Source organism: Aquila chrysaetos, chromosome 10 (genome assembly GCF_900496995.4).
Source record: "Aquila chrysaetos chrysaetos chromosome 10, bAquChr1.4, whole genome shotgun sequence".
NCBI classification, from domain to species: Eukaryota; Metazoa; Chordata; class Aves; order Accipitriformes; family Accipitridae; genus Aquila; species Aquila chrysaetos.
In genome coordinates this window covers 19,316,721-19,342,824 of record NC_044013.1, presented here as the reverse complement: position 1 = coordinate 19,342,824, position 26,104 = coordinate 19,316,721, and the positions used below count along the sequence as shown (strand labels likewise).

The 26,104-nt window shown below is 39.3% G+C and overlaps 2 protein-coding genes across 5 annotated transcripts in view; one reads left to right on the top strand and one right to left on the bottom strand.

The window, feature by feature from the left end:
- The window catches only part of COL4A4 (collagen type IV alpha 4 chain), a 78,257-nt gene extending 71,829 nt beyond the window's left edge, over positions 1-6,428 (bottom strand). The window contains exons 1-3 of one of the 2 annotated variants that reach the window (XM_030029278.2): positions 6,280-6,368; positions 5,682-5,780; positions 723-918 (exon numbers count right to left, since the gene is read on the bottom strand). In XM_030029278.2, coding sequence (XP_029885138.1) covers positions 723-778 — 56 coding nt within the window. In that variant the 5' untranslated portion in view covers positions 779-918; positions 5,682-5,780; positions 6,280-6,368. Of the gene's footprint in view, positions 1-722; positions 919-5,681; positions 5,781-6,279 lie in introns of both variants that reach the window. The other variant, XM_030029277.2, reaches the window with a different exon arrangement.
- COL4A3 (collagen type IV alpha 3 chain) overlaps positions 6,323-26,104 on the top strand; it is a 66,148-nt gene continuing 46,366 nt past the window's right edge. For 2 of the 3 annotated variants that reach the window (XM_030029273.2, XM_041127016.1), the window contains exons 1-5: positions 6,323-6,682; positions 20,483-20,539; positions 23,470-23,559; positions 25,269-25,313; positions 25,799-25,843. In XM_030029273.2, the coding sequence (XP_029885133.1) occupies positions 6,323-6,682; positions 20,483-20,539; positions 23,470-23,559; positions 25,269-25,313; positions 25,799-25,843 (597 nt within the window). Of the gene's footprint in view, positions 6,683-20,462; positions 20,540-23,469; positions 23,560-25,268; positions 25,314-25,798; positions 25,844-26,104 lie in introns of all 3 variants that reach the window. The other variant, XM_030029275.1, reaches the window with a different exon arrangement.

Below are 26,104 nucleotides of genomic sequence, written 5' to 3'. Positions count from 1 at the left end.
TGAAAACTCTCTCACTGGAGAGAGTTCAGGCACATTAGCACAACAGAAGACTGCCTAGCAGCGAGGGTGTCAGGTTCAAGCAAGGTACCTTTGCTTGGCCAGGTTCCCAGCTAGAAAAGCATAATTTCACATTCCTGAAGAGCCTGGTGCATGAAGTTTTGTAAAGAAGGAAAATTGGATTGACTTTTCCTAGAGATATTCTAGAGATGGAATCATTGATCCCACACACCAGTCTGAAAATTCCAGGCCACGGTGACCCTAATCTTCTCCCAAGGATCATTTTCCTCCCAAAAGAACTCCTGCCACAGTTGCTAGCAGATATTTCCATCATAGTCTCTAAAAATTTTCTTCATGCCTTTTAATAATTCTCCCTCATCTGCAAAATTATTCTGGGACAGGCATTCAGGTTTGAGTCGGTCGTTACTTTTTCTTCTCCAAGTATGTTCATCACTAGAATGTAGGAATATCTTTCCTCTTACAACAGACTCAGAATTATAGTTCCTGTTTGCTACTATTTAAATAGTGTAGTACGTGAAATTTAAATAGCATAAACTGATAGACCAGCAATCAAAATAATATACAATAAATTATCATATAGGCTTATCAAATTTATGACAGGCTACAAATTATTTAACTGGTGATTTCTTATTACTGTTAAATTGATAGCTAAGAATGTATCTCAGTGATTTTAGTTAAAAAATTTAGTGATCTGTAAAACTCACCAGGCAGCTGTGATAAGCCACTTAATCCGTTCAAATGAATCCTTTGTTAATGCCATTCACGCTGATTGAGGATCTGTATATGCAGCACTTTTTTTTTTTTTTTTTTTTTTTTTTAAACAGCAGGTCTTCTCTTTCCTTCTGTTTGTGGATGGTCTATAAACACTGTTCCATTCTGTTGTTGTTTTTCCCTCTGAACCTGTTTATATTAAAATATACGACTGATGTAAAAACAGGAATAATTACTGGATAACCAAAATATGTCTTAACCATTTACATATCTCATACTGCCATACTGCATAGCTTTATGTTGGCACTACATTATATTATTCCTATTCAGAACGCATTTTATTTTATTAAAATTCAATTATTTCAAGGGGACTATATATGAAATTACAGATCAACATAAAAAGGGTACAAGATTTTAGCCTAGAAAAGAGATCGTCTTCACTCAGTGTTTGAAATGTGAACAAAGCGTCTTGCATCATTATTTCTCAAAAAGCTATCACATCCACCATTTTAGCTAAAGGCATTTTAAAAAAAAGATGTGACACCTGTCTACAGTAAAGACCTAACGAACTTAAAAAAAAATAAATAAATCATTGGCTATAGTTTCAAGACCAGAGTCAGCAGTATCTTCTGCAAACTGGGCTGGACCAGTCTCTGTGTGTACATCTGAGCAAAGGAGGACTACTCTGAATGCAGTATAAGCCGTATGCATTTTCAGCTTGAGTCCTATCCATATGCATGGACAGATGACAATCATTGGAAACGTTACCTAGATTTTTTTTTAGCTTTATTTTTAGAACATTTTTCCACAGCTTTTGCCAGGATTTAGGAAGCTGGAAGCCCTAAGCGCAGGACTGACCAGAGGCCTCTACAGCCCCAGACAGTCAAATTTTGCATGCATAAATTGACTACATGGTGCATCCGTGACCTCTGACTTATGTCCAACAGCACATATGCAATTTTAGGTGCAAACGTCCTGCACCAACCTTTTTATAAGCTCAAGTTTCACAAATCCAGAGAAATGGCCAGCTCCTGTGCAAACTTTTACATCCCTCAAATAAGAAAAAAGCTTTAATCCTTTGGAATAAGGTACATCTGGGAAATGATTCACACTGGTTATTTCAAACTGAGGGTTTAAGAGGTTGGGCTTTTCCTAGGATAGCACAGATTATCACAGGCTTTTGTTTTTTAGTGCTTTAGTCTTCCAAATGTGGGGAGGTTAATTCTGAGGAAACTGAACACTGACTACAGTGAACTGACAGGGGTTTGCTTCCTTTGGAGAAGTCTCCTGAGTAAGCAGAGACAATCAGTTACTGAGAAGGGATTAAGGACGTGAACCTGCAGCAAACTGGCTGCTCTCTGATAGCTGTTCAACAAGCAGCTATCTTTTTGTAAAACAAATGAGTGTACAGTTCCTAAAACATTACTGTCTTGCTTTCTATTATTTAGATAGTGTAAATATCTTTCTAACCAGAACTAATCTATAAATAATATTGACTCCTATGTGTATGCACAGTATATCCATATCCCACAGTAAGAAGAGACTTCGTAAGCTACCGTGCACTGACTAATGAGTAAATAGCCTAAGGGCAGCCAATTCAGGCTGCAAGATCACACCCTACATGTTCAGTACAGTACTCCATTCATCTGCCAAATTCTTAGTCTCTCTGTGCCCCAGTATCCCATCTGTAAAAAAAAAAAAAAAAAAGAAAAAAGAAAAAAATAACAACACTCCTAATAAAAAAATAAGATTCCAATAAAATTCACTATTTTTTTACATTAGTAACATAAATAATATAAGCAAGATTGTAAGGCAATAGAGTACTGCAGAGACGGATTGCCTCAAATAGAAAATCGATGTCAGCCATAAAGTGTTAGACTTTGCAGAAATTTGTTCCTGTTGCCCACTATCCATCTCATTATTTAATTAACCCAACAGCTTCTGAAAATGAAGAAGAAATTGAAATTTGGTACATTTGCTTTGTATTAGCAGAGAACCTTTTATTTTAAATTAAAATCCATTTTGATCCAACCCATTGACACAATTTGAAATCATACTTAATGCATGAGTAGAAGACTTAACCCACTCTGCTTGCTATTTCACCATGACTATCTAAAACCCATCGTTTTCCGAACAAGGTTCCTATAGTTTGAAGTGTTCAGCAGCCAATGCAATAAGGACTACAAAGTGTTATTTAAATTGATATATGAAATTGATCTAATGTTTTATATTTTGTAGTAATCACAACAGTTACGTCAATAGAATATTTACCTAATTCAAAAGAAGATAAAACATCCCCAGGATAACACACTCAATACCACCAAAGGAATAGGTTTTATACAAGCATCACCACATCTCAGCTCATAAAATTCTCAAAAGCCAGAGGGGGAAAAGCTGGCACTATAATATAACCTAGATGTTTAGTTTCTAGACAAAGACCAAGAAAGAAGACAATTTCATTCTTAGGGACTCTGATAAAATAAGACCACAGGGAATAAGACATAGTTTGAGGCAGACACACAGCTACTATTATTGAGATATAAAAAATTACAGCAGCCCTAACTATATTCTCATTACACCCAAAGAAACCAACATCGTGTGTAACAAGACCACTGAAGTTGCAAAGTCAAGGATTCAGAAATTAGGAAATAAAAATTAGCGTTATGTGCTCAATTTTAATGTAGTTCTTCTGTGCACATGATTAGGATGGTCATAAGTACAAGAACATATATGCTGTTTTCCATAGGACTTCTGTGTCATTCATGATAGATATATTCCACACTCTTTTCATCCTTTTCCTTAAGCCCTATTTTTTTATTTTACAGTGTCCTATGAAACTTTGCACTTTATACTAAATTCATACAACTGTAATGTTTCCCACAAAAATATTCCTTATCTGTAAAAAGAGAAAATACTGTTATCCTTGTTTTAGCATAGAGAACTGAGGAAACAGAATCAAAGCAAAAATCATTAAATATCAATTACTGTGAAAAAAGCCAAACTTAAATTTCTTGCAGCTTTCAACTGCTTTCTAGTATTAAGGTTGACCTCTCTGTTGTTCATGCACTGTTTTTTTGTTTGGGGTTTGGTTTTTTTTGTTTGTTTGTTTTTTTTGTAAAGTACCTCTACAGGCAGCTGCAGGTATACATTTTGACACAACTGATGTTAAGCCTGCCTGGCCAGCTGTTTGGCCAGACAAGACCATCTCTCTGAGTTTGTAGCTCTCTGAAGATATTATGGACTACAACAGTATTAGCAACACAGTCTACATCAAGGTTTCATACACTTCATTTGGATGGATGCCATCAATTATGGTAGCAACAAGCAGGAGAGGAACATCAGTGGCTGATCTTACATTCGTTCCAACTCAATGCTACTTTGAAGTCATGTATCTGTCCTAGAAACTCACATAAAAGCACATATGCTTTTATGTGACAATCTCATAATGCAACATTACTTGCTGTTTCTTAACTATGACACACACAACTACCATCCAGCTGGGCCATACTACTGAGCAGCCAGCTGCCCAAGGTCAGTGAAATATGTGGTACTGGGATAAGACTGGGCTCGAAGAGGACTTATTTTTTTAAATGCTCTGTCTTTCTGTTGCACCTCCCTTGTCAGCGTATTTCCCATGTTTGCTTTGAGCTTGCTGACTTCTTTTTTTTAAATTTCCACACAGGGTTTTCATCATTTGAAAACTGACAAAATAACTTTTTATTATAGCAGTATTTCATTCACTAGGTAGTCTGCATGTATTCATTTATTTCTCCTAACAGTGGTTTGCCTGCTTTCTTCTCTTTCTTCCAATAGTTATTTGGCCTAGTATTCAAGAGCTCTCCTTTTAAGTACTATCTTCTTTACTCAGAGTCATACTGTTCATTCCACACCTAAATTTGCTTCATTTCTGAGGACTGACCACTCTCTTCCATTGTAGTCTCGCTTGCTCTGACCTTGTTGTCTCGGAGATCCTTGCACCTTTTGTTTTCACTGTCGTGTAAATGACTGCCTGCTACCTTCTGTCTAACACCAGTTCTTCTAATGTTAAATTTCAGTGGTGGATTTAGGTACTTATAATTTATAGGTGCTTATGGCTTACAAACAACTGTAGACCCCATTTGTGTCCTTATTACAGTATTCTTGTGTAAAAAAATGTAGCACTGTTACAGTCTACAGGTTTAGGAATCTGACAAAATGCACCAGTTTAGTGGTTTTATCCTAAGATACTATTTCCTCTACATGGTCACCATCAATCTGGCTTGAAAACAGAGGATTTTTCTTCCCCTTTCTCTCTATACCTGGCTTTCACTGATGCTTGAGATTTTAGAGCCAAGGTGATAACATCTGTGATGATGTACAAGATCACTGATACTAAACATATTGTTCTGCTCTTCCAGAGATGCATTCCTGCTGCTAGTGCCAAACTTTTGGGAAAAGTAGCCTCTACTAACTAGCTTTCACAGCGGATTTCATAGAGGGTTGACAGTACCATCTACTGAATGGAGATCCCGCTCTACTCTCATACCTGTAAGAAAAGCGCTCTGTGGTTAGCTTTACGCTCATGAAACGCTTTAGATTTGTACCTCATCAGTAGTCTTAAATAGATTTATATACATATATTATTGTACATTGTTGCTTTTTCTGTATCACTTGTAGTGTTTAATAAAACCTGTAACAGGGAATTTCCTGTACAGCATTCACGAACAGTACAGATAAGGTAAGATCCCTCTGGCTGGCCTGGCCAACATACTTTCTAAGTTTGCACTATCTCAGAACAGCACTTTATTCGGTGAGATGTTACGTTGAACATGCAGTACTTTTGTCAATAACATAAATGTGATAAACTTGACATATTGCCAACACTTTACAAATCAGGCTTCCATTCAAAAAACTTTTATATCATGCTAAGCTGTGTGGAAAGCCTGGGGAGAAACATTTCTCAGATTTCTCACCGATTTAAATTTATGCAGTGGGCAGCACTTTGTCCCTTCTGGGACTCCTTGGTCTCCGCTGTCTCATTAAGAAAACGCTTGAGGGAGAGGAAAGCGTTGCTGAAAGGAAAACACTCCCGTCAGTGCCCGGGAGCGCCCCGGGCAGCGGCGGGATGGCGCTGAAGGCCCGGGCTGCCGCCGGCCTTCCCCGCTACCGCCTCACTCACGCACCCAGCGCTGCCGCCTCCCACCTCCCTCCCGCCCGGGTTTAACCGACCCCTTCTCCCCTCCGGGGCGCTGCAGGCGACCCCGCTCCGGGAGGCCCCAAGCCGCGTCCTCGCTGGGGTGGTGCCCGGGCGGGTCCCCGTCCCCGCTGCCGCCGCGCAGCCCCGAGGCCGTTCGGGCGGCGCCCACCAACCTGCGCCCTCGCAGCGCCGCGGGAGAAGCGGGCGGGGGACGGAGACAGCCCGGTAGCCTGGGACACCTCCAGCTGTCCCGGGACGCAGCTGGCCCCTCAGCGAGCCGCCCAGCCCCGGCAGGCGCCGAGGCCAGGCGGGACGGCCCGCGACGTGCGCCAGGTACCGCCGGCCGGGGCTGCCCCTCCGCGGCGCTCGCTCACCTCAGCTCCCAGGCGGGAAAGCCCCCGGCTCCTCGCTCACTCCATGCCCGCTGAGGACGGACGGACGGACGGCGGCTGCCGGCGGTGCCCGAGGCAGGAGACGCGGGGGGGAGAGGAGAGGGGAGGAGAGGGGTGGCCCGGCCGGCCCCGCCCCGGCCAGCCCCGGCCCCTGTCCCCACCCCAGGGCGCCGAGAGCGCCGAGGCGGGTGCGAAGCAGCAGCCCCCAGGCCAAAAGCCGCGGGCGGGCGGGGGGCAGAGTCCGAGAGCCCTGGGCCGAGCTCCGCGGGACGCCGCGCAGGCAGCGCCGAGCGCGGGGATGGCCGGCAGGGGCTGCCCCAGCCGTCTGGCTCCGCTGCTGGTGCTCGCCCTGCTCTGGCCGGGCCGCGCCGCCGCGGCGGCTGAGGTGAGCGAGCGCGGGGCGGAGGGGCTGGGGTGGCGCGGGGTCCCGCAGCGGCTGGAGCAGCGACTGGAGAGTCACCTGGGGTGGCGCGGGGTCCCGCAGCGGCTGGAGCAGCGACTGGAGCGTCACCTGGGGCGATGCGGGGCTTAGCCCCTCGGCCCCCTCTGCCACCGCATCGCGTTTCGGCGTTGGCAAATTGTGAGGAAGAAATGGTGGATTTATTGTACTTAAAATGACGCGCCCCACCCGCGTCAGGTACATCGCACCTGGGCACGGTGAGGTGAGGTACCGCTATCCCTGCGCCGCTGCCAGGCGGGGATAAGTAAGGGCAGGGAGGCCCCCGCACAGGGCACTTCGTCGCCGCTTGTTTCAGGTGCGAAGAAGCAGTACAGCCTGTCGGCGGCCCAGCCGGGCGGGTCGCAGGGCGGCTTCCCGCGCTTCCGGCTGAGGGGCTGCCGTGAGGGGATGGGGATGGGGGGGAGGCTCAGCCCCGCCGCGACCCTGGAGAGCGGCCGCGGAGTCCTGTCCCGCGGGCAGGGCGTCGCTCCGACGAAGACGGTGGATGTGGGGGGCAAGGACAGAGCAGTGTTGGGTGTGGATGGTCTCCGAGGTAAACACTCTCAGAGCAGCACTTACCCTCTTGCACCACCTGTGCTGCCTTCGTTACAAATTCACTTTGCAGTTTGTCTTTCAGGTTTAATGATGAGCGTGCATCACCGTTTGGCCAATAAGCTCTCCTAGATCATGTTGTAGTCTGCTGTTCCTTTCTCCTCTGTCTGGTTATAACATTTAGATTGTACGTTACCAACTGGGAGAAGAGCAGTCAGCTGTGAGGGTAAATGGGTCAGTGTAGCTCTCAACATTTCTGGCAGTTACCAAACAGAAAAGTGCCAGTTTCAGTAGATTTCTGATAAACATCAAACACAGGAAACTGCCGGTTTCAGTAAATTTCAAGTTCTATTTCTCCTGTAATAGTCAACAGTATTAATTTCTCCTTGAATGTGTGAGTAAAGCTCTAACACAGTACATCAAAATCCTTTACTGCTTATCAAAACATTTTGCAGTTTACCTTTATAAGGAAAAAGCTGATTTTCTACTTTGTTGTTGCCAAAATAGAGCCACATTCTGCTGTAATTATCTGAAGCAGACTAATCAGTCATAATGTTTCTTCTAAAATATTGCAGCTCTTTCACTCGCACATTCTGGGTACTGCCTGGAAACAGCATAAGCACCTCGCCAAACGTTTTCTTTCCTGACTAACTAACTTGCAGTCAAGTTTAGTCATTTAACAAAGATCTAATTGTTTTATTTGTAATGGAGTTAAAATACCTCTTAGTTTGTATGTAGAACCAGAGGTACTAGATCTATTTGCAATGTACGTGTTTTCTGCAGACTAGTTTCAGGCTCTGCCTAGATCTGATCCTTACTCTAAAGCAAGATGTGCAAGATGAATAACTCAAAACCTGCCTCTCTCATCTACCCAGTTTGCCGTTCTTTATTCCATTCTTCTCTTCGTCTGCTGGTACCTCCCTTCCATTGCCCTTGTTGCTCCTAAGAGGTGGACATCATTGTATATGCTGGATGGCTGTTAACAAGCCTGTGTATCAGGAACTTCCCCACTCCCACACTTCCAACCCCCCCTTCTTCTAAGCCTCTAGTCTGGCTGTGTTGATCTTGTCATCCTGTTCTTCAGTGTTTTTATCTACAAATGAAGGGAAAAGGAGGTGTATTGACAAGTAAGACCCCACATATGGCCCAGTAAAGCATTTCAACACTTCTTAGCAACCTCAGTAGGATCCTAGAGTATTTGCCAGTCTTGCAGACTCATGTACCTTAGTTCATTAGCAGCCTTTCTGCTTAAGGTGGATCACGAAGCAATATGAGATACCAGTTTTCTAGAGCGTTGTCATTACTAGATCCTTGTTTACACTTAGGTCTTAAAGACAGGATTTGAGATGGTAAGAAGTGTCTTCTAGAGAAACCTTGCTGTTTAAGTAAAGTTTGAACACAATGTATTGATTGATTCAGTGGTGCTCTGAAAATTCAGTGGATCTCATATGTCTGATATTAGTTTGAACTAGATTTGCAACAGATAACTGAGATCAGTTTAAGATTCAAATGTCATCATTTCTTTTCTTGTATGAAAATGCTGATATTTTCAAAAGAGAAAGTCAACAAAATTTTCTAGATGGTGGAGGAAATAAAAACTTTTTAAAAAGGAATTTTATCTAAACTAATGAAATATTAGTGGCTAATGTTAATTGACATGAAATGATTGATGAATAAATCATTGCATCTTGGCAGGACCATCCATTGCAAAGAAATAGGTCTTGTTTGTGTTTTAAAATCGTGCTACACTTTCCATATGGAAGTAAATTGATATTTGACCAGCAAGCAATATTTTTGCTGTATGCATAAATTAAAAAATGTTTCAACATAGAAAAGTTTTAAGTGTATGTCTCTAATAACTCAATAAGTAGTTTATTCCCAAAGACAAGAAAGAAAATCATTAATTTGTGCCTGCTGCTGTTTATACAGCAAATTTTGGTCCTCACAGCCCTTCACAGAGTCCAGACTTCCCTGCCCTTAGGAGGCTGAACTTTCTGGCACCTGCTAGGGAGTATTATTATCTGCATTCTTGGCCACTGGCATGCTCTAATCATAACTTCTGAAAACTCAGCAGAAGTAGCATCTTCCCATGTCAAAGGCTTTTCAGCTTGCTTGATGTATTCCTTCACTCCAAATACTGCTGTTACAATGCTTTGGGTTTTCCCACTGTTCATTTAAATGCTTTAGAAGAATAATAAAAATTATCAATATGTTTCCTCAGGGAACAAAATCTTTCTCATTCCCCACTTCTATTTTTTTCCTCTCAGAAAAAAAATGATTTGCTTTCTCATTGTTTCATTTTGTTTAACAGCACCTGGAGCTGATACTGTCTTGATGCACATGTACAATCCAATTAATTCTCCTGAGTGTGTCCTGTCTTTTGATACCGTCCATGTACTTCTTGTATGTCTTGAAATTAAACACTAATCTAAAAATATTCCCTAAAATTTGCTGTTTCAAATGACACTAATAAGAAAAATACTTAAGTTCATTAGTACTGAATCGATACTGCTGCTTAGTGGCATTGATCATTTTTATGATGGCATCATGTTAGCATGTGTTCAGAACAGGATAAAAGAGGGTTTCTACTTGAGCAAGATTACTTGATTGCAAGTTACCTGCACCTCGTGTTACTACCATTTTTTGATTTGCATTGCAATACGTTTGCAATATTGTATTAGTTCACAGGATAAAGTTAAGTGCTCTATATTCTGTATTTGCCTCAGTCATTACTCTTCATATTTTTTCATCATGTGCTGCTGGTAAAGGAGGGAAGGTAACAAACTCCATGACTGTAAGGCTTGAGAAGATCTTTTTTGCATCCCCTTTCTCACTTATGCTTATTGTCTGTGACTAGATGCAAGTGTTCATATTTCCCAATTAATTTCATTTTTTACAAATGTTAGAATTTGCATGCAAATACTTATAAACTAGTCTTTTCTTCTTCATGCAATATTTTTTTCCTAATTATATGCAAACTATGTTGCTGTCACAAATAGATCTTAAAACATGGCTCTGGAAGGAAAAAATGCAGTGTTCTAGCTCAGCCATGAGCATCTCCAAGGCTGGTAAGAATGGGATGCAGGCTCAATTGCTTTGTTTAACTAGGAATCAAAATGTTGGAGGGACAAAGTGTCACAGTGAGAATTTTCCTTCTCTGCCGGCCTTTGGAAGCGCCCAGGTTCTTTGTCGCACAAGGCAGCTGAGAAGGGAAGATGTGCACCTGAATATACAAAAGAGAGTTCACTGAGCGTGTTAGAAAAACAAGTCCTTTGTGAAGTGCTCTCTTTGATTTGGTTAATATGATCCCAGCTCTGAAGTCAATGGGGGTGTTACTTTGATAATTGGGCCCAATTTATACTAGACTTTTCTGATCCTGATTGCCTCTATAATTAGTTGTAATTCAGCCATCATCTCCATAGAGAAAGAGGCCAATGTCAAAGCACTGTAGAGCTATGCTTTTCCTGCTGGGCCAAGAGAGCATAAATTAGCAGACTTGCCCTAATGTTTGTGCATCAAAATTTATGGAGTTCTGCTGTCTTATGGAGGCTTGCTCTGATGGCCATGAAATGTTAAGTGTGCTTACATGTTTGCTGCATCATACAACTGAAGGAAGATGAACCTCCTTAGGTGATCTTAGTAAACACCTGTGAAAACTGAACTGTTATCACTTGATGTATAGCCTTTTTCTAACAAATCTACAAGGTAAATACACGTTTAAGCATAACTCTATAGTTAAAGTTATTTTGTTGACTGAGTATCATTAAAATGATCAAAATAGGCAGGCAAACACTGGTACTTTGTTGCTTTGCATTTCATATAGATATAACAGCATTTTATTTCAAGATCTGTGCTAGCAATCTCTTCTGCAATACCTAGAGCTGATTTATCATAACATGTCTTTGAAACAAAATACTTTGCTATTAAGTGCAACTAGTATGGGATGTCCGGTCATCTGTTTTACTGTCACATTCTCGCCCTACCGCCTAGCAAAGTAATACTAGAAGGCTCAATATGCTGGCATGGATTACAGGAGCCTAGGAGGAAGGTGAAATACAAAAAGGCTTTTTTCTTCTTAACTGTTTACAGCCCCAGTCTGTCGTGCACACACTGAAAACGTTCCATTTTGCCACACCTAGTATATTTTTAGTTCTATTTTCATTGTTTGTCTTTTTTTTAACTTAGCAGTTTTGTCACAGGGTGGAAGTCTCACAGCTTTACAGGTTTTCCATTTGGCCTGGTTCAGTGAAGGCTTTTTAACAAGGGCTTTAGGCAGCATTTTTCCGCAGGTCATTTTGGAGGAAGCTGCAAGGAAAAGTTACCTTGCCTTTTTTTTTTTTTTTAAATCTGTGAAATCACAGAGCCTTTCAAAAAAGGAGAAACCAAGGCATGTGCAATAAGCTTTCTCTGAACAAGCTACTGTTGCTTTCATTGCTATTTGCACCAATTAACGGAACATGCACACCAGGAATTTTATGAATATACAAATATATAGGCCTGAGGAGACAACAATTGTAGTGAATACTATTCCCACACTCAACAGCTGGGAAGTAATACAAATTGTGTTATGTAATGCTGACCATATTATGGTAGGTAAGCAAAAATTCACTAGTTAAATGGTGTGTATTCTTTGTTATTAGATTGCTCTTTTAAGATGACCCTCTGTTAGGAAGGAAGAGCACGGATGAATAAGCTGATTAAACACCCTTAAGAGTTTGCTACACAAAACAAAATTCTGTGGCCTGAATTGCCTAATCTTTTTTTCCTCGTGGAAAGGAAGAATATTTATTTCTTTTGTCCTCATGTCCTGTTCATGGTCAGGAGAAGAAACCCACAGAGATGGGGTTTATGGGTCTGCCTTTGGAGATTTTACTCGTCTGAATATACTGTGAACAGTTTGGTCCAGTTTCTGATAGTCCTCCTCACAGTGACTTCTACCCTAGTGAGATTATTTGTAGAGTAAGATATCGGTCATAATAAACATAAGTACCAAAATTTTCTGTGTTTTAGCAGAAGCAAGCAAACCATCATTCTCTCTGTTTAAAGAGGGAGTAATTACGTATCTTCTCTTTATAGAGCAAAAGCAATTAAAAAAAACCCAAACCCAGAGATTCAATTGAGAGCCTCAACTTACAGTTTTCCAAAACTGCAAACAACATGCCAGCTCTACATACGTAGATAGTGAGTAATTTTAGGCAGATTCTACAGTACAGGGCTTAGTGGTCATCACTGCAGAGCTCACAAACAATTTGAGTTTGTGAAAACTCAGGGTGGGTTGGTTTTTTTTTCTAAATTATAACATTTTACCTGTTTTATCCTAACTCAGTGACGATAACATGCAGGCACAGTGAAGATTGCTAAGCCCTACCGTTCTCACACTCCCTAATTCTTTACTGTCAGTGAGTTGGAGAGAAGGGAGAAGCTCTGTATAATTAATTGAACTGTATGTGCTTGGACAAGAATATGGTTGGCACCATGGAATTTGTACGTGGAACTATGAGCAAGATGGCAGAATGGTGTGCTTTCACAAGAATAGTATGAAGAGCTATGTTATGGTAGTTTCATGGAACTTCCATCCAGAAGGCTCGTTCACAGCGAAAAAATATGCTATACAGTAAGTATATTACAAAAAAAGAATTTCAGGGTGTTTTACAGTTTTTGGTTGGTTTTTTGGGTTTTTTAGTGTTTGGTTGTTTTTTTTATTCCCAAGGACATAATTTATTCCATTTAAACATAGGCAAGACATACCAAAAGTTCTATGACAATTTTGTTTCCATCTGTTTTATATACAAAGTTCTTACTGAACAGGTTTTTGCTTTAAAAGCTAAGAGGTTTTCAAAATGGTTCAATCTCTGAAGTGAAAAAGCATTTTCATACATGTTCCCTTGACATAATACAAAGTTGTTTAAGCGTTCATCTACAGCAGCTTCTTCTGTTTCTCCATACTGGTAAATTACCATAGTTGGTTTGCACATACTATTATGAATATATCTATATCTTGATATTACAAAAAAGAACAACTCCCTTCCAAAAGAACTTCTGACAGTTTAAAACTAAGGATAGAAAGTAAGGAAATTCTTACCAAGTTCAGATAGACACGTTGTGTGTTCACATTGTGCGATCACAAATAGCGTATCTCTAAGTTAAACGCAAAATCCTGCTTCTGTGAAGTGTTATAAAGGTTTTTTCCAATGATCGTAAATGCTTAGGACTTCTCTTCTGCACCTCACACTGAAAGCAGGGCATAACCAGTAATACGAGGCCTATGTCACCAAGGAGGTATATTGATTCAGTAGTTACTCCCTGAGCAAGGTCCCCATTACAAGCGTTTAGTGGAGCTTATTCAACAACTGCACTCTGTAGCATAACAGTTGTCTTCCACTGTGTCCTTTGAGATCTGTTCTCCCTACATTAGACATTATTGACCAAATTGTTTATTAGTTAAAGTTACAGGTGTATTTCTTTATAATGGAAAGTCAAAATGAAATAATTTTTGTGAGGTGCTATGTATTCAACTGGTAGGCAAAATGCAGTGAATTCTGATAGCATACATAGCTGTTAACAGCAGTCTTCTAAGGTAGGAATGTCTGGCTGCCTTCCAGTTCACAAGTGACTACACAATGTTTCAGGGTTTGGGAACTGACATATTTTCCTTCATCTCATCATCTCCTATTTCTGCTCTATGTTGTCTATACTTATTGAAGGCTTAATAATTTGGTTTTGTTGTACTGGTCCATCAATGACTAAAAAAAACACAAAGTTCTTCGTGGTCTTTGATAATTTTAATGAATTCATGTTTGATGCTTAGAATGCATGAAAAACTTTTAGTATACAGATTGTAATTGTGAGACTGGTATTTTGTTTTGATAGCAATGTTTTGGAGTGAGGGGACTTCATTCTCCAGTACTTTGTATGCTACATGGTGATTTACAGTTGTGCAACATGAGGAATATGCTGCCAGGGTCACGTATCTACTAACCATGTCTAGATAGAATTACTGACTGTGCTAGTCTAGCTAAGTATCCTGACACAGGTGCTCAGACTCAGAAGAAAGATTTTCCTTATCGAGCCTTTTCCACGGTGGGAGCTTTTTTCTATATAGCTCTGCTCTCAGATCCTCTGCTTGAGCAGGTTAGGATAAATTTTCAAAAATGTAACTGTGTCTAAGCTAGAAGCTTTAGCTAGCACCATAGTGTCCTTCAGAAAGTGCCGCATTTCACGTCTCTGTGCAGCACTTGTCCCCAACATAAGTCTGGAGTGTAGATAAATGTTAAAGCAAAACTTTCCACTTACTGTAATCATAACGCTTTACACCCACTTTTATTAGATGTAATAGAGAACATGTAGTAGAGAACATTAGAGAAATGGGCCCCTTGTAGTTTTAAGCACTATGTTAACAACTATTTGAGCAATATTATTCTATGTGCTCAGTTGTGGTTTATAGACGCAGCTGGAATGTGTAAAGTGATTGCTCTGCACTGAGACAGCTGAGGAAAAATCAGAAATCTCAGTTGTCAGCAGCCCTGGAAAATTCATAATCAAGACTCTCAAAGGAGCTGGCTCACTGATAATGTAATTTTTAATAAGTATTGGAATTTAAGAGAAATTGCAGAAAACTGGAAATCAGCTGATAATTTACTTCCACTTAGAAGGGACCACTGTGATGACCAGCATATTTGTAGGCTGTTCAGCATACCATTAACGAGCAAAAAGATGGAAAAGAGTAAAAAAAAAACAAACAACCAAGCTGCATCACAGAAAAATAGGTCTTGTCCAAGAAGTCTTGTTCCATGTTTTGATGGAGTTCTAATTTAGTGATCCTTGAAGTTAGAAGATAAAGACCTAATGGCAGGATAGGTGAGATGCTAATAAAAATCAAGGTTAAATGAGAAATCAGGCTAGCATTTTTAAAAATGAGCCTATCAACTGTTAGAACCACCAATGAAGGAAAGTGACAGCTTCACCACCCACTTGAGAGAAGACACCTGGGCTATTTTTACTGTCCAGAGTAATTAATGGATATCACTTGCACTGCTTTTAATTCACCTTAAAATTCCTCATGTTGCACAGTCATCTTTCATTTATGTTAACCAGAATTTACCTCTGGAATCAGTGGAGTTCACCCATGAAATTAAAGACCGATCAGGCCAGAAGTGTGAACTTAAGCCCCACTGCAGCCAGATTACTATGTTCCTACAGAATACATTTAATTTCATCTCAGCTGTCATCTAAATGTTTTTATTACTTAACCTGTGTGGTCTTGATGCAGTCTTCATCTGAAACATAAAGTATACAGTGCCTGTTGCCTGCCGCAGCACACTTTGCTGCCTCTCTGTCCTGGGTGCAGTATTTTTAGTACAAACATGTATTTTGAAATCATAGCTGACCTACTCTGATCTTCTCTGGATCTGGAAAAGCAGACAAATACTCTGACTGTTCTGTCATCATATATGTCATTCCAAAAAGAGATCAATGGAGGAATACTGGCTCATCACCCTCACTATGTTCCCCATCTTCCTGCCTTTAAACCATTCCTAGTATGACTGTATTGCCCCACAGATGTGAGTGACAGGACTCAAAGCCTGTGCTATAGATAGAAACGCCTATCATTGTTTGCTTTTTTCCTTACAGTAACGCTTTGTGATGTCCTTTGACATATTCAGGTTTGATAACATACCTAAATACATTGTCTGACATCCTTCATAGAACTAGCTCTATTGGCAAAGCGTTGTGAGCTTTCTAAGATTCTCGCTGATTCTCCAAATTAAGTTGCCACAGCTGCAGTAGGAGGAGTAGCAGTGCCATGCTGAATCTACATTAAGCTTTGTATAGGTGACAGCGTAGTCTGTAGTATGTTATTTCTTCCTTCTTTCATTGTCATTTCTTTGAGGGATTCAGTGGAGAGTACTGGAGCACTTTTGAAGCAGATGCTTAAATTAGTCTCTGAACTGGGGGCAGGAAGAGGTCAGAGCCCCATAGAATCCAATCCCATAGCGTAGGAAGGGCAATTCAGTGTTATAGGTAAGGTTCCACCTACTGAACAAAACATTAACCGCTGCAGTAAATGTGCTTAGGCACGTACAACTGTAATTATTTAAAGAACATATCATACTACTACTATCATTCAACACACTTTTGAAAAGAGCTCCTTTATAAATTACTCCAAGAAAGTGTGTTTTTTCTTTTTTTTTAATTTTGGTTCATTGGTGAATTAATTTGATTTTTTATTCGTATAATGATCTGGCTTTATCCTTCGGCCTAGATCTTTAGATCAAAAATCTAGTGCCATCTACCGTATCTAAAAACTTGAAATAAATGTAAATGATTATTATAAAAATCACAAAACTGAAAACCATGCAGTAAACCTGTGGCTTTGTTAATGCATTTACTTATGTAGAGGCTATTGTGAGGATTTTGAATAAACCATTAATAACTACTATCTAATTTCCTTATCTTATAACCTGGCAATATACTATTGTTTTGTTATGATCCTTTGATAAAGCAGCTGCAGGCATCTTGAAAGGATGTGGAAACATCCAGTAGTAGAAGTGAGCAATGATTTTTTGGTTCAAAGCTCCTTTACAGAAGGCATAATCTAATCTTATGTAAAAATCATATGCCAAAACATTTAGTATTATCCAGCTAACTGACTGTGTAATGTAAAATCATCTTTGGTCTTTTCAGTTTAGTTTAAAGTGATATGCATACACAAAAAGACCTAAATTGATCTGAAAGCTTACTAATGGCAAATTAAACACATTCTAAGCATTCTGACTTCTTGAACAGCAAGGGCTCTTTTTCTTTAAATAGCTTAATAAACTTGATTAGTTGTGTAGCATCATAAGTTTCTACACGTTCATGCATTTAACTTCACATTGGATTATCTTTGATTGTAAGTTAAAAGAAAAAGTTTCTTCTGTATCTGTACATATCAAGTCTTCTGCAGATTATACCTATTATATAGAAGAGTAATTTCATTTGGTGATTTTTCTACATGTCCTGAAAACTGTGCTTTGCATACAAATACTGTAAAGAATTTGCTTCTAGCTTTACTTTCACAGGTAGAAATAAGGTGCAACTCCATGAAGGTCTATAGAATTATAATGGTAAATAACTGGTACTAGGAAGATTAGAAGCCAGCTGTAGCTATATATCAGGAAAGCTCTCTATGGTCAGCCAGGATATGCTCCCAGTTACACTGAAGAAATTCAGAGAATTTGGAATACTCTAAGCACTTTTTCCTTGGTAGAGAGCACCTTTCCTGGACTCAGACATGTGTCTACCAAATCTGCAAGCTAGGTCTTTGCTTCAGCAGTTGAGATTGCTGAGTAAATGGGTCTCATAGGTCTTGTAGTTAATTTACAATTTTCATATGCAAGCCTTAAGGCTGTGGTAGGTTGAGTCACTCAGCAGCCCTGTACAGCAGTAAAATGCAGTGCCTGCAATTTAAGACTACTTTTATTGTGTACTGTGTTTACATCTTTCCTTGGAATACTGAACATTGAACAGTTACCGTTTTTATACTGCTTACCAGACATGTGCCAATAACCTATGTCACCTATTTTGACAACAATACTTTGGAATGAAAGGTACTGTTATTGAAGAGGGAACAAGAAAATTGGTTGTCTTATAGACGGTTTTAAATTTATTTTGAGATATATGTCACTTTATCCTCTGGTATTTATGCTGGAAGGCTTAAGATATCTGTCATGTAACTTGGTGAATTTAGATTATCCAGAGCCAAACTGATAGACCTCACTAAGAAGAAATCAGGGTACTTTTTGTTAATGCTGCACTAGTGTTTATTCTTGTGTCTCTGGTGATATAATCATATTGATTAAAATAATAGTAATGGTAGCATAGTCACATGGTTTCTGTTTTACATGACACCTTTGTTTTCCAAATTTCTGATGCAGTACCACTTGAATTCTAGCTGTCAGATCAGGGGAAGAAAGAGTCGTCTTTAAATATGCCAAAGAATTAAGTATTTAATGTTTGCAACTCTTTAAAAATCTAGCTTGAAACAACAAGCAATCACTTACTGATCTGTCTATGGAACACAGGCAGGCACAACCATTTCTTGGGGGATTTGCTTTTCATGGGCAACTGATTCTACTTTCTGGTTTATTTTGTACATAAATGTTTAAATAGCTGTTCACTTGAGGAATACCCCCTGCATCTATTTCTAAATTAATAGATGGCATCATCTCACCTAACTTCAGCCACCGAACAGGCAGGTACTGTCAGTAATTCTCTAGTCCATAGAGAACAGCAAGTTCCAGCAGCACCTAAAAGAGGCACCCAAAGAGACTCAATGAGTTGTTCCAAACAAGATGTCAAGTTTCCTTGTATAGTCAAAGGAAAGAGACAAACACTGTGAAATGCGTAAGAAATGAAGGCAGCTGGCTGATACCACATACCTTAGTTTTGGATGATGAAGATGGAAGAAATTGATCCTAGCTTGTGGGAAGAAAAGATGCTTTTCAATTCTTCAAATGTTTTACCTGAACAGATTGCTACAGGAAAATTTAAATTTAATGACAGTCTGACTTTATAATTTTAAAATGTAGTGGAGAACACTTTTGTTTTCTGTTTTTTGAGAATACCACTGGAAGAGTTATACATTTGGAACAGTGCTACAGTTACATTATGACCAGTTGTAGGGGTTAATTAATTCTGTCTTCAAGATGTAAATAGAAATTTCTTATCATACCATCTTAAAGGCTTTAATCATGTAAGAAAATATACAGTTCTTCCTTCTTTTCTGAATTTTATGTAACTTAGAAAAATATCTTCGTAACCAGTATGTGATAGTTTTCCCTTACTTATTATCTGTAACTATAACATAGTATATGGTCATTATGATAAAGATATATACTAAAGTGGGAGGATGAACTGAAAAATAACCCTCTTTCTACAGTGGCAGAATTGAAAAAGTCATTCAGCAAGAGCTTCAAAAACAAAGGAAAGAATTTAAGTGTACAAAGAAGGACAATAAGCATCTCTATGAAATACATGGCTTCAATAACCTCAGTGATATTTTAGTATGTATAATATTTATGTTAACAAAGGATCCCCTGTACTGAAATAGGATATGCCTACATGAGTGTAGAAGAGTCCTTTGCAGAGTTATCCCAGCCAGACTGGGCTAGCTCAGGTACTGAGTGCATGATAGCTGTAGCAGGAACAGGGCACAGAAGGGTTAAGTGTTCTCATATTCACCCAGGATCTCAGATGTGCTTTGCAGCTCTGCTGAGCTCCCTGCTACCATGACTACCTAGTACATGAGCTAGCTAATTTAGTCATGCTGTCTATCCAGTTACATACTGAATATCCTTGTTTGGGTTTTTTATTTGTTTGTTTCACTTAAGTGTAAACAATAAAAGACTGAATATCTCTTCCTGCTTGATTAATCATTGAATTTTCCCAAATGGTAGTTAACCCCAGATAGCCATGCCATACTCTGGCAGTAGAGGTCACAGACTCAAGAGAGGTTTGGATGCTACAGTGCAACATTCAGCCCTCCAAGGGGGCTTTGAACTCCAGGCTCACCTGAACACACAGACGTGCTGATAGCAGCTACAGCCCAGGACTTGCTGCAGGAGTGGGAACATCCCTGTGGGAGGGCACTCACTGTCACACAGCTTGGCTCAGGAAACCTCCAGAATTAAGAAATAGCAAAGTTGAGGGTCCTTTGTAATTGTATTAGGTACCATGAGCCAGTGTCAGGAGGTGAAGGCAGCTACAAAAAGTCAGAAAATTACTGGTTAATAGGTGAAAATAAAAAGAGTATCATTGTAATCTAAACCAGTATCAGTATATGTGTTTGTTTCTACAGTAAGTTGTTTAAAGAATCATCAATGTTTAGTGCTGTAAGCCCAAACTGTGGAATTTTACACTCATACTGATATTATAACCCTGGTGGCGTTAAGCGCAGCTTCTTGGCCTTTACCCCAAGGTAAACTAGTGACCGCAAATTAAACTAGTGCCCTTATCTGTCTCAGAAGACAGTACAGAGGAATAATGAGCTCTTTTCCACTGTTAGGAATTGCCACTTTTCATGAACTTTTTTTTTTTAAGTTGTATTTGTGATATAATTACCTTACTAAAACCCCTGAGATCTCATTTGCCCCTCACCAAACAACACAATGAGAAAAATAATTTTATTATGAAGTTTGTCTTTTTGTTTTTCAGAGCTGTGTATGCAAAGGTAAAAGTCCCTGCTTTTGTGATAGCATGAAAGGTAGCAAGGTAAGAACAAATACATTTTTCCTTTTTTAAGATTAGCTTATGCCTGGAAATTGTTACTACATTAGTTGAGTTGATATAGTGAGTGAATTTATTGTGTGATGGTATTCTGTCAACAGAGTCTACAGAGAATTGTAAAAGGAATACATTACCTTACAAAAATCTGTTACAATAACTCTGGGGACACTGTTTAACTAAGAAGACTTTTGAATTTATTTTTCTTGAAGGCATTAGTTTGTTTTCAGCATTGCATGATGTTTGAACACCAAGAGAAGAACAACTGTCTGAAGCACTAGGTCCCTTTCACAAACTCCTAACAAATGCCCACAGATACCATTAGCCTGGCAGCAGCTCTCCTGTTACGAATTTCATAATGCCGTCAAGAGTGTCATGTTCAGTGCTTCCCTCTTTCCACCTTTGGACCTTGCCCATCTCCCCCCCTTTTCTGGTTCCTGAAGCAAAGCTACATGCACTAGCATCAAACAGATAAATCTCCTGCAGACTGACACAGGGAGTGAGTTTCTGGGTCCTTATCACAAACACTTGCCAGCAGTGAGGGAACGAGCATCAAATCCATCAAAAGTAACAGAGCCGTGGCTCTGCCTGTTGCCAGTAGTAGCTTGGCAGAGGCTTGGAGCGGCTTTTAGACAAACCTGAATTACACAAATGCCAAAAATTCTTTCAAACTCCTGCTTGTAGCTGGAAAAACAACTGATTCACAAATGAAAGGGGCATTATTAAAGAGGTCATGGTTCTAATTCAGGCTAACTGTGGACACAGTGATTGCTACACTAAACGTTATCAGTAGGTTCCAGATGCCTCTATAGGCTTAGGGTTGCGATTAGTCCCACTGATCGACACATCTAGCTGGTAAACAATTACTCACAACTTTCCTCCTGTACTTTTATTACCAAGAAAAAATGTTATATTGCACCACAGTAAACACTGCTAGTCTTGCCTTTAGGAAGCTTCATTTCAATGGTGGAGAAAAGTTCTCTCAAAGTAAATATGTTCATTATTAAAACATGTTTTCATAAGTGGGAAAGGAGAATACTCATGTCTTTAGTAAAATCTCAGTGCTTATTTTAGATGTTCTTAGTTGGTCTAACCTGCCTTTGTCCTAACCAGTAAAAGTGAGACCAATTGAAAAATTAGAAAAAAATAAGCTGTGCACTAGAAGAGAAATATTAATAGGAACAAACACGCACAATTTGTCTTCATCAGTTCCATGTTAAAGCAACTGAGCAATTAGGAAGTAAGAGTTAATCACTGTTTACACTGTTGAAGTTCTTCAGGCAGCTTTGGCAAGTCAGGACAATTGCATTAATATGTTCTGATAACCACTCAACGTTAAGAAATTCTCCAACCTGAGAATCCTCTGATCTTGTTGATCTGTCAAGAAGAAAGTGTGAATAAAATTGCCTGTACTGTATGGAGGGGAGTGAAGCTGTCAGGAGAGCGCAGTGCTGCTCTGAACCTGGAGGGTACCCCATCGCTTGCTGCAGTGAGGGCATAGCAAGCTCAGGGAAGGAAGATCAAGGACTTCTTTCGTTTTTCTGTGAGTTAGTACCACACCCCCTCCAGTGGCACGTCTTGGTATAGCATTAACCTTTTTTGCCTTTCTTGGCACAGTGGTGGATGAAATAAATGATTTGTTATAAAAAGCTATGCCGGTTTATGATACAGATCTTACAGACTCTTCATAATGCGATTGTTATTTTGATTTGTGTTAAAATATTCTGGGATTACACTCTCTATTTTAGTACTGGTTTTTTTTTTTTTTTTTTTAATTCAGAACCTATTTAAAATCTGGTGAGTTTGTGGGATTTTGAGGGACGAGAATTGGTGGAGGGACAAGCCAAGGTATTTTGGCTTCCCTGAGACTTCTTTTGGATCCTATCTTGTACATAAAGTAATAAGATACCAGAACTTCTGCACAGTAGAATTCAAATGCTTTTTTGTATAACTCTCCCCTGATAAAGCAATAGGAAAATTGACTCTGAGAGAATCAATAACCCCATCCTTGCTCTCCTGTGTTATGCTGTGGTGTAAAAGGTCTTGAATAGGCAGCTCTTCACTGATGTAAAATTGAGCATGCTAAATTGCTGTTATCTAAAGAGCTGAAACATCTTTTCTGTGAGTTTCTAGGTTTGAAGCACTTTATTTTAACCAAGATAAGACTTGCATCTTCATTATATTTAAATAAAAAACTGAAAATGCCCCTTCCACTGTAACTTAGCCTCCTGTATTCTATTTGTATAGCTTTAATCTTCTGTGTTTTCTTTACATGGTTTGGTTATTTGAACTTGACCTTAAAAAAACACATGAAAGAATAACTTCATGTCTTAATCTCTGAGACTCAGAACAATTTTAAAAAGTTGTTGCTTAAAGCAAACTTCTTTTATTGTATCTGCATGGTTTTGTTGCATTTGACTCCCACTGTTTGTTTTCATGGCTTACATGAAGAGAGGTATTGATGATTTGGAACTGACCTTGCTGTACAGCAGCAGCCATTAAGTTTGCCAACTACAAATTAGGGCTGTTGTGATGGATTTGGATTTGTGTTGCTTGTAGGGACTAAACACAATGTAGAAATACTAACAAGGAATATGTATCAGCTACTTTCTTAAACTTTTCATGCAGCCAGTTCTCCTTCTCTCTTCTGTACTCCGCAAAATCTTGAGTACTGTTGTCTTCTGATATCTTCAACCATACTTATGAGTATGTTACTTCAGTGATACCATGTGGCCTAGACAGCACGTAAGCAGGACCACAAAAACAGGTCAGTATGAGCAAGGGTAATATATCTGCCACAGTAGCAGACAGATATGTAGAAATTAAGAGGTACTGAAAGTAATGAATGCCTTAGAAATAAGTTATCAAAAGGAGAATTCATGGATATTTTAAGAACGTCATTCTCTTAATGTTTACAGGGTGAAAAAGGCTTTCCTGGTGTTCCAGGTCCACCTGGTCATAGGGGGTTTCCTGGTCCAGAAGGGCCTCCAGGGCCACAGGGACCAAAGGTAGGTGTGTATGTGAGACACAGAGAAACTACTCTGCTTGACTGTGAAAGTGAGCTATGACTAGGTAGAGAATTCTGTTTTAAAAAACAAAAACAAAAGAAAGCAAAACCTGTTTCAGAGTCTCCTGTTTGGTGACGGATTTTGTGTGGTCACTAGATGCAATGGTCATTTTTGACTGAGTCAAAGTAGCTGATATGAATATGGGCTTTTGTTGTCAGTTGTCCATTGGCCAGTGCTAAAGCACCTGCGCTGAACTGCCAGCAGCAATGTAACATGGGTCTAAATAGATTTTAGCAGCATAACCTCAATTTTGTCTTAACAGTATATTCTGACATTTGTTGGAAGGAGAGGAAACAAGCTACTACTGAGACAAATATGAAAAACTGATTTAAGAAAATTTGAAGGGAAAAATGTTTTTTAAGATAAATCTTGGTCTGTTTAGGAAATACCTAGTTGCCTGCAGTATGGAGAGAGTTACTTTGGTGATTTGGGCTTGCTTTCTTTCCTGTATGCCTAAACTGAGGCTGAATATGAATTTTCAATGACTCCTGCATGAGCAGAAAAAACAAGTAAATGCTCATTAAAAAACATATGATTTTTTTTTGTCTTGAGGAACACTCCTGCTGCCATCGATAAATTTACTTTGGTGAATAAATTATTTGTGTCTAAATATGGTGTGAACTCAGCCACAGTATAAATCAGGAAGGTACTGCCACATTCACATTATGCCTAGGACCTGCACTAATGTGGCTTCAGCACTTACCCATACCTTTAAACAATTGTTTTTTATAGTTTTAATTTGTTTGGGTATTGTTGTATTATTCTGTCCTATCTTGTTTTTACAATACTTTGTGGAATGGATACTCATGGTGGATCTCATACATGTTGATGAGCCATTTGTTTGAACTCATTGAAAAGTGTTTAGTAGAGCATTTCCCTTTTAATAAGTGATAATAACTTCTGCAAGAATGGCAAAAAGTAAGGATAATTTATCTAGCAAGAACATCTCTGTTAGCCTGAATGCCATCTATTGTAGTGTATTCCAGTTAGCTTTTCCTATTCAATGCCTGTACATTATCTTAAATGAAATGTCGCCCAGGATTTTAGGAGCTATGCAGTTCTGTACATTCCCCATTTCCTTTCTGGGAGCAATACAAGTTTCTTAGTCTTGAAACAATTCTAGCAGGTTCTGTCTAGACTGTGCTGTGGCATGCTGTGCTGTCTTCTTTCAGCCTTGCTCTCCCATCCTGCTTAGCCTCCTTTTATCCTGCTCCTGGCTTTCCTTTCCATGCACAACAGTGCAGGTGAGAGTGGCTGGTACATGCATATACCTGATCATTATATGGACATCACCCATATCTGGGAGCCTTCCAGCTATTTCCTCACAGGGAAGCACTTCCAGGTCTCACAGTTTGAACAGAACCATAGCAACTGCTTTCTCAACATACCCTGACTGCTATTTTTTTGACCTGTGATGAGATATATCCCCTAAACACTGAAAAGGAGGGAAAGACGCCATGATTTATGCAAGTTGTATTAAGTGTTTGTTTGCTTTAGTGTCTGTAATAGGCAAATAATTTATTTATTTATATAGTTTTGTGTGCACATGTTAATATTGGTAAAATAATAAAAATACTGCATGTCCTGTTGACATATATGTGCTTTTTCTCAATTATATTGAAATATGTTGTTTTCCATTTGTGATCTAGGGTTCTCCAGGGCTTACGGGCTTAGTTGGACCCAAAGGTATACGAGTAAGTATTCATATTTCAAACAAACTTGTATGTATTAAATGTCATGTTAAATGCCAGCTTGGTTCAATAATTTGTGAAAAATAAGAACAAAACATTATGTATGATTTTAAAGTATTTTTAAACTTTATGACATAGAGCATGCCCATGCCTTATCTATTTTTTAGAACTTTTGCCTTTTTTGCTACACCTTATGTACAAGGTTCATAGTGTATGTATTTAGTAGTGGAGTGTGCTCTGAAAAATTCAGACTAGAATTCCCTGAAGAGTTTTTTTGGAGTTTTTTCTGTGGGCAAAACCAGTCTATGTTAACAGTGCATAAGCTACCTTTATACTTGGTTCACAGTCAGAAGGGTTAAGGAAATAATGATCTTTTGATAGAATCACACTTATATTCATTCTTCTTCTAAGTGCGATCAAAAGAAAAACCACATCATAAGCTTTTGCTTAATATTTGTATTATTATTCCTCTGTTTTTATATCATTAGGGAGTCCCAGGAATACCTGGATTTTCAGGTCCCCCAGGACTTCCAGTAAGTAAAAACAAAACTGATTTAACCATTTCTCTCCTACTATAGTACACAATTATCCTCAGCCCGATGTGCTCACTCTAGTCTCAACATCAGTGTTGTCTCTGTCAGTTAGCCTAGAGATAAAAATCTTAGCATCAGCAGTTCTTACTCATTGTAATGATTTAAGAACACATTGTAATCTGTCAAGTCTTGTGAAACACTGCTCCAACATAAACTCTTTCAGTGTTGCTGTAGGGTAATATGAACGTGCAAAAACAAAGC